This window comes from Salvelinus namaycush, chromosome 26 (genome assembly GCF_016432855.1).
Source record: "Salvelinus namaycush isolate Seneca chromosome 26, SaNama_1.0, whole genome shotgun sequence".
In the NCBI taxonomy this organism is placed as follows: Eukaryota; Metazoa; Chordata; class Actinopteri; order Salmoniformes; family Salmonidae; genus Salvelinus; species Salvelinus namaycush.
This window is the reverse complement of record NC_052332.1, coordinates 43633947-43642825: the sequence shown is the minus strand read 5'-3', so window position 1 is coordinate 43642825 and position 8879 is coordinate 43633947. Positions and strand designations below refer to the sequence as shown.

The following is an 8879-nucleotide window of genomic DNA, read 5'->3' as shown; positions in this document are numbered from 1 at the left end:
GATGTGTCTGATATGATATGTCTGATACGATATGTCTGATATGATGTGTCTGAAATGATATGTCTGATTTACAAACTCAACCTATTGACTTGATTATTCACGTCATTCTTAGCTATGTGATATAGTCGTTGTGCGTTCTTAATTGACATTGTTAATGAAGTCGTAAGATGTCTAGCTACTAATGTGTTATGCTAACAAGCTACCAAGAAGTTGCATAGCAACAGCATCAACTTCCGGTAGACAGGCGAAGCGCTATTACGCTCAACTGAAAGGATACCGTTCAGTTACTATTAGTTCATTTTAGTATGTATTATACAGTATGTTAGTATGGGTATTCGAACACAGCTAAGGTTTGGACTGTAGCCTACGTATATCCATATTCTGACGCTACAATTACCATGATGCAGTTCGCCAGTCTCGCGAGATATGAGTGCCCCCTGTCTCGCCCCTGTATTATAGCTGCGGAAACCCCAAGCGTTCTTCCTTTCTCATCATGGCACCGAAGGCGAAGAAGGAAGGTCTGTGAATCCCTACATTGTTTTTGCGTAAATCACTTAATATGAAGAACCACACATGTTGTTTATACCTGTGTGCAAAGATGGATATATGTTCTTTACAATCGTTGAAAGTCACAGACGTCCTTAGTTATTTTATCTGTCCAAAAGTCGCGAAATGTAGAAAGTAGCCAGCGACCATGTTTCCATCCAATGTGGCTATGCTAGCTAGTCAGTTCGCTGAAACATTACTGGCTGTTTCATTCCGTGTATTAATTATTTTTTTATGATATTAATCCCTAAGTTTGAGCTTACGTGAGTGATTGCCATCCGTGTATGGTGTATTTTTATTCGTCACGTTGTTTTGTTGGGGTTGTCTTGACAGCATGGCCTGTAGTAACGCTTCGATCACATTGCGTTTTTGTAACCAGAAGTACATTCATTTCCAAAGACCGTTGCGTTGCAGTGTGTTCTGCGTTGTACATACTTTTAAATGTATTGACGGTATGCATCAAGTTGTAAGCATCAATGGCTTGACAAATACTAGCAGACTTTTTAAAAAACAGTATATATTGGCTTTTTGTTAAATTGTAAAAAATAAAATAAGGTACATATGACACAGAATGCCCCCTTATTCCACCAACACAGAACAGCAGGCTACATGGGAGCACATCTGTCAAAACCCTTCCCTCTCCAACCCATGAACACTCCCCAAAACCTGGTATTAATTTCAATTAACGAAACAATGACTTTCACATCAATGCTAGAAAATAAGTTATTCATTGCCAAGGTGATGACTTTAGAAACTGCTGAAAGGCCCCCCAAACAGCAGTAAAGGGTGGATTCCCATTAAACTCAAATTAAAACACCTTTAGGAGTAGGAAAGGGCAGGGTTTGAGAAAGATAGAAGAATTCTGGTAATATATTTGTCTTTACACACTTGACCCGCCAAATAAGAGAAACGGGTAAATCCTACCATATATCAAATTCATCCCAACCTTTTTGAGAAGTGTACTAGGTGATGTCTTAATAATTTCAGAAGGAATTTGCGATCCCAGATATGTCTTTCTGAGCTCTCCCAAGAAAATAAAAAATTGTCAGATGCAGGTATTTAGAGCATACCGGTCATGTAAAGACTAATTGGTTGTTTGCTGCAATGCCTTGCTAATTATTTAGATGGATGAACGGGTCAGATGTTCAACAGTGTTCTGATTTAGGATGTTAACCTAATCTGCTTTAGTTTAGAAACCCTGTCTAACGTATCTCCTGTAGCTGTTCAAGCCTTAACCAAGGTGCAACATTCTCTCCCTCTGTAGCTGTCCCTTCCTAAACCCAGTTGTAACGTCTTATCTCCCTCTGTAGCTGTCCCTGCCTAAACCCAGTTGTAACGTCTTATCTCCCTCTGTAGCTGTCCCTTCTTAAACCCAGTTGTAATGTCTTATCTCCCTCTGTAGCTGTCCCTTCCTAAACCCAGTTGTAACGTCTTATCTCCCTCTGTAGCTGTCCCTGCCTAAACCCAGTTGTAATGTCTTATCTCCCTCTGTAGCTGTCCCTGCCAAGACCGAGGCCAAGGTTAAGGCCCTGAAGGCCAAGAAGGCTGTTCTGAAAGGAGTCCACAGCCAGAGGAAGAAGAAGATCAGAACCTCTCCAACCTTCCGCCGCCCCAAAACCCTGCGCCTCCGCAGACAACCCAAGTACCCACGCAAGAGTGCCCCTCGCAGGAATAAGTAAGTCATATAAACTGTAAGAATGCCAATAGAATGGCATTGGTACCGACATGTACAAGCCACTCATCTGTTTGGTGGTTCGTTTCTCTGCTCGGGGTGCAAATGATGGTAACAGCGATCAAAGTATGATATCTCATGATTCCATCCTTATAAACCACTGATGCACCTTAGAGCAAAAGAACTGTCTTTTTTTGAGGGGGTTGGGTCGCAGCGTTATTTTGGTGCACGCTGAAAGTGAGCTCCTATTCACCCCCCCATCCTTCTACCTCTCCCTCCCCCTGTCCTTCTCCCTCTCTTTCTCCCCCCCCCCTCCTGTCCTTCTCCCTCCCCAGGTTGGACCACTATGCCATCATTAAGTTCCCTCTGACGACAGAGTCGGCAATGAAGAAAATCGAGGACAACAACACCCTCGTCTTCATCGTAGACGTCAAGGCCAACAAGCACCAGATCAAACACGCCGTCAAGAAGCTCTACGACATCGACGTGGCCAAGGTCAACACGCTCATCAGGTAGGACACTACCCCTATACCTCCAGCTACTAGACACGTTGATCAGGTACATAATGATATAATCCTGACATTATTGAACTAACCCTGATTAGTCCATTACTAACCTCTAACTATTTACTAGCATTACTAACATCTAACTATTAGTCACTGGGTACTATCCTGGCCGCTGGTCTGACCTGGTCACCTATTACATTAGAAGGACTTAGTTAATGGTTACAGTCTATTACATTAGAAGGACTTAGTTAATGGTTACAGTCTATTACATTAGAAGGACTTAGTTAATGGTTACAGTCTATTACAGTAGAAGGACTTAGTTAATGGTTACAGTCTAATACATTAGAAGGACTTAGTTAATGGTTACAGTCTATTACATTAGGACTTAGTTAATGGTTACAGTCTATTACATTAGAAGGACTTAGTTAATGGTTACAGTCTATTACATTAGAAGGACTTAGTTAATGGTTACAGTCTATTACATTAGAAGGACTTAGTTAATGGTTACAGTCTATTACATTAGAAGGACTTAGTTAATGGTTACAGTCTATTACATTAGAAGGACTTAGTTAATGGTTAGTCTATTACAGTAGAAGGACTTAGTTAATGGTTAGTCTATTACATTAGAAGGACTTAGTTAATGGTTAGTCTATTACATTAGAAGGACTTAGTTAATGGTTACAGTCTATTACATTAGAAGGACTTAGTTAATGGTTACAGTCTATTACATTAGAAGGACTTAGTTAATGGTTACAGTCTATTACATTAGAAGGACTTAGTTAATGGTTAGTCTATTACATTAGAAGGACTTAGTTAATGGTTACAGTCTATTACAGTAGAAGGACTTAGTTAATGGTTACAGTCTAATACATTAGAAGGACTTAGTTAATGGTTACAGTCTATTACATTAGGACTTAGTTAATGGTTACAGTCTATTACATTAGAAGGACTTAGTTAATGGTTACAGTCTATTACATTAGAAGGACTTAGTTAATGGTTACAGTCTATTACATTAGAAGGACTTAGTTAATGGTTACAGTCTATTACATTAGAAGGACTTAGTTAATGGTTACAGTCTATTACATTAGAAGGACTTAGTTAATGGTTACAGTCTATTACATTAGAAGGACTTAGTTAATGGTTAGTCTATTACAGTAGAAGGACTTAGTTAATGGTTAGTCTATTACAGTAGAAGGACTTAGTTAATGGTTAGTCTATTACAGTAGAAGGACTTAGTTAATGGTTAGTCTATTACAGTAGAAGGACTTAGTTAATGGTTACAGTCTATTACATTAGAAGGACTTAGTTAATGGTTACAGTCTATTACATTAGAAGGACTTAGTTAATGGTTAGTCTATTACATTAGAAGGACTTAGTTAATGGTTACAGTCTATTACATTAGAAGGACTTAGTTAATGGTTACAGTCTAATACATTAGAAGGACTTAGTTAATGGTTACAGTCTATTACATTAGAAGGACTTAGTTAATGGTTACAGTCTATTACATTAGAAGGACTTAGTTAATGGTTAGTCTATTACATTAGGACTTAGTTAATGGTTACAGTCTATTACATTAGAAGGACTTAGACTGTAACCATTAACTATTACATTAGAAGGACTTAGTTAATGGTTACAGTCTATTACATTAGAAGGACTTAGTTAATGGTTACAGTCTATTACATTAGAAGGACTTAGTTAATGGTTACAGTCTATTACATTAGAAGGACTTAGTTAATGGTTACAGTCTATTACATTAGAAGGACTTAGTTAATGGTTACAGTCTATTACATTAGAAGGACTTAGTTAATGGTTACAGTCTATTACATTAGAAGGACTTAGTTAATGGTTACAGTCTATTACATTAGAAGGACTTAGTTAATGGTTACAGTCTATTACATTAGAAGGACTTAGTTAATGGTTAGTCTATTACATTAGAAGGACTTAGTTAATGGTTACAGTCTATTACATTAGAAGGACTTAGTTAATGGTTACAGTCTATTACATTAGAAGGACTTAGTTAATGGTTACAGTCTATTACATTAGAAGGACTTAGTTAATGGTTACAGTCTATTACATTAGAAGGACTTAGTTAATGGTTAGTCTATTACAGTAGAAGGACTTAGTTAATGGTTACAGTCTATTACATTAGAAGGACTTAGTTAATGGTTACAGTCTATTACATTAGAAGGACTTAGTTAATGGTTACAGTCTATTACATTAGAAGGACTTAGTTAATGGTTACAGTCTATTACATTAGAAGGACTTAGTTAATGGTTACAGTCTATTACATTAGAAGGACTTAGTTAATGGTTACAGTCTATTACATTAGAAGGACTTAGTTAATGGTTACAGTCTATTACATTAGAAGGACTTAGTTAATGGTTACAGTCTATTACATTAGAAGGACTTAGTTAATGGTTACAGTCTATTACATTAGAAGGACTTAGTTAATGGTTACAGTCTATTACATTAGAAGGACTTAGTTAATGGTTACAGTCTATTACATTAGAAGGACTTAGACTGTAACCATTAACTATTACATTAGAAGGACTTAGTTAATGGTTACAGTCTATTACATTAGAAGGACTTAGTTAATGGTTACAGTCTATTACAGTAGAAGGACTTAGTTAATGGTTAGTCTATTACATTAGAAGGACTTAGTTAATGGTTAGTCTATTACATTAGAAGGACTTAGTTAATGGTTACAGTCTATTACATTAGAAGGACTTAGTTAATGGTTACAGTCTATTACATTAGAAGGACTTAGTTAATGGTTACAGTCTATTACATTAGAAGGACTTAGTTAATGGTTACAGTCTATTACATTAGAAGGACTTAGTTAATGGTTACAGTCTATTACATTAGAAGGACTTAGTTAATGGTTACAGTCTATTACATTAGAAGGACTTAGTTAATGGTTACAGTCTATTACATTAGAAGGACTTAGTTAATGGTTACAGTCTATTACATTAGAAGGACTTAGTTAATGGTTACAGTCTATTACATTAGAAGGACTTAGTTAATGGTTACAGTCTATTACATTAGAAGGACTTAGTTAATGGTTACAGTCTATTACATTAGAAGGACTTAGTTAATGGTTAGTCTATTACAGTAGAAGGACTTAGTTAATGGTTAGTCTATTACATTAGAAGGACTTAGTTAATGGTTAGTCTATTACATTAGAAGGACTTAGTTAATGGTTACAGTCTATTACATTAGAAGGACTTAGTTAATGGTTACAGTCTATTACATTAGAAGGACTTAGTTAATGGTTACAGTCTATTACATTAGAAGGACTTAGTTAATGGTTAGTCTATTACATTAGAAGGACTTAGTTAATGGTTACAGTCTATTACAGTAGAAGGACTTAGTTAATGGTTACAGTCTATTACAGTAGAAGGACTTAGTTAATGGTTACAGTCTATTACATTAGGACTTAGTTAATGGTTACAGTCTATTACATTAGAAGGACTTAGTTAATGGTTACAGTCTATTACATTAGAAGGACTTAGTTAATGGTTACAGTCTATTACATTAGAAGGACTTAGTTAATGGTTAGTCTATTACAGTAGAAGGACTTAGTTAATGGTTAGTCTATTACATTAGAAGGACTTAGTTAATGGTTACAGTCTATTACATTAGAAGGACTTAGTTAATGGTTACAGTCTATTACATTAGAAGGACTTAGTTAATGGTTAGTCTATTACATTAGAAGGACTTAGTTAATGGTTACAGTCTATTACATTAGAAGGACTTAGTTAATGGTTACAGTCTAATACATTAGAAGGACTTAGTTAATGGTTACAGTCTATTACATTAGAAGGACTTAGTTAATGGTTACAGTCTATTACATTAGAAGGACTTAGTTAATGGTTAGTCTATTACATTAGGACTTAGTTAATGGTTACAGTCTATTACATTAGAAGGACTTAGACTGTAACCATTAACTATTACATTAGAAGGACTTAGTTAATGGTTACAGTCTATTACATTAGAAGGACTTAGTTAATGGTTACAGTCTATTACATTAGAAGGACTTAGTTAATGGTTACAGTCTATTACATTAGAAGGACTTAGTTAATGGTTACAGTCTATTACATTAGAAGGACTTAGTTAATGGTTACAGTCTATTACATTAGAAGGACTTAGTTAATGGTTACAGTCTATTACATTAGAAGGACTTAGTTAATGGTTACAGTCTATTACATTAGAAGGACTTAGTTAATGGTTACAGTCTATTACATTAGAAGGACTTAGTTAATGGTTACAGTCTATTACATTAGAAGGACTTAGTTAATGGTTAGTCTATTACATTAGAAGGACTTAGTTAATGGTTACAGTCTATTACATTAGAAGGACTTAGTTAATGGTTAGTCTATTACATTAGAAGGACTTAGTTAATGGTTACAGTCTATTACATTAGAAGGACTTAGTTAATGGTTACAGTCTATTACATTAGAAGGACTTAGTTAATGGTTACAGTCTATTACATTAGAAGGACTTAGTTAATGGTTACAGTCTATTACATTAGAAGGACTTAGTTAATGGTTAGTCTATTACAGTAGAAGGACTTAGTTAATGTTTACAGTCTAATATATTATTTACACTGACTCCTGCTGGAACACACGAGGTCATAATAATATCCTCCACTCTTTCTCCCTCTCCTCCACTCGTTCCCCCTCTCCTCCACTCGTTCTCCCTCTACTCCACTCGTTCTCCCTCTACTCCACTCGTTCTCCCTCTACTCCACTCGTTCTCCCTCTACTCCACTCGTTCTCCCTCTCCCCCACTCGTTCTCCCTCTCCCCCACTCGTTCTCCCTCTCCCCCACTCGTTCTCCCTCTCCCCCCCTCTCTTCCAGGCCTGACGGTGAGAAGAAGGCATACGTACGCCTGGCTCCAGATTACGATGCGTTGGATGTCGCCAACAAGGTGAGCTCTAGAGTGGACCGCCATTATGACAGAAATGGCTCTGCATCGCAATAGTCTACAAGACTTCTCTCATGAGGACTGTAGTTTGTCTCATATTATTCTGCCGTTGTTTAAATGTAGAGCAGACGGAACACTAGTCCACGTAGAGGAGCCTACTGGGGAGTATTGAGATGCACCCGTTTCTGTTCACTGTCAGCCAATAGCTTTGGAGTCTAGAGATGTGGTGTCCAATCAGACTGCGGGAGAGGCTCTGAGCAGATGATGTATGATATAGTTTCTGATGAATAATGACAGACTCCAAAGGAACCACTGATGCCAGAGACCACCGGCTCTGTGAGGCTTTATAAATGCCCTTTGGCGTCTTATAACAGTCCTACGATGCCTCTAAAACCTGTGATGTCTTGTGTTTCCAGATTGGCATCATCTAAACGGCTGCTGGGGCGATGTACAGAGGAATAAATGTTTATAAAAACGCAACGCCATCTTCTTGTCTGTTATTGGTTGGTTCTCACTGACAGTCACACCCACACGCGGAGGTGCTCCTCACCAAACATGCAACACTGGTTCCTTTGTTTAGAGGTTAATGTGGAAAGAAAGGAAGGGTTGATGTACTCTGTAGTATTTAAATATCATGTGACACCACTATTTAAAAAATAAAATACCTTTTATTTATTTAACCGGGCAAGTCGGTTTAAGAACAAATAATTATTTACAATGACGGCCAAACCCGGACGACGCTGGGCCAATTGTGCACCACCGTGTGGAACTCCCAATCACAGCTGGATTCGAACCAGGGACTGTAGTGATGCCTCTTGTACTGAGATGCAGTGCCTTAGACCACTGCACCACGTTGGGAGCCCAATCGTGACGCCGCTTTTTAATCACGCCTCTTCGCCTGGAATGCTTTTCCCACAGGCTTGAAGGAGTTCCCACATATGCTGAGCGCTTGTTGGCTGCTTTTCCTTCACTCTGCATTCCAACACCTCCCATAATATGGACTTGGTGTTTTACCAAGTAGGGCTAGATTCTGTATGCCACACCTACCTTGTCACAACACATCTGATTGGCTCAAACACATTAAGGAAAGAAATTCCACAAATGAATGTTTAAATGAATGTTTAACAAGGCACACCTAATTGAAATGCATTCTGGGTGACTACCTCATGAAGCTGGTTGAAAGAATGCCGAGTGTGCGAAGATAAATGGCGGATTCATACATCACAAA

General features: G+C 37.5%; 1 protein-coding gene and 1 non-coding gene across 2 annotated transcripts; both read left to right on the top strand.

Moving 5' to 3' along the window:
* Positions 1 to 424: 424 nt before the first annotated feature.
* On the top strand, positions 425 to 8131 carry LOC120021184 (60S ribosomal protein L23a). The gene is made up of 5 exons (XM_038964822.1): positions 425 to 518; positions 2041 to 2221; positions 2554 to 2730; positions 7585 to 7654; positions 8068 to 8131. The coding sequence occupies exons 1-5, from the start codon at positions 494 to 496 to the stop codon at positions 8080 to 8082; spliced, it is 468 nt and encodes a 155-aa protein (XP_038820750.1). The 5' UTR covers positions 425 to 493; the 3' UTR covers positions 8083 to 8131.
* Positions 2317 to 2388, top strand: LOC120021926. Its single transcript, XR_005472561.1, has one exon. It is a non-coding gene; the product is annotated as a small nucleolar RNA Z17 (small nucleolar RNA).
* Positions 8132 to 8879: the final 748 nt, after the last annotated feature.

Bases quoted from the DNA above. Each gene is read 5' to 3' on its own strand.
- LOC120021184 (XM_038964822.1), top strand. From the start codon at position 494: ATGGCACCGAAGGCGAAGAAGGAAG. The intron at 2,222-2,553 runs GTAAGTCATATA...CTCCCTCCCCAG, and splicing joins AGTGCCCCTCGCAGGAATAA to GTTGGACCACTATGCCATCA. The intron at 2,731-7,584 runs GTAGGACACTAC...CCTCTCTTCCAG, and splicing joins AAGGTCAACACGCTCATCAG to GCCTGACGGTGAGAAGAAGG.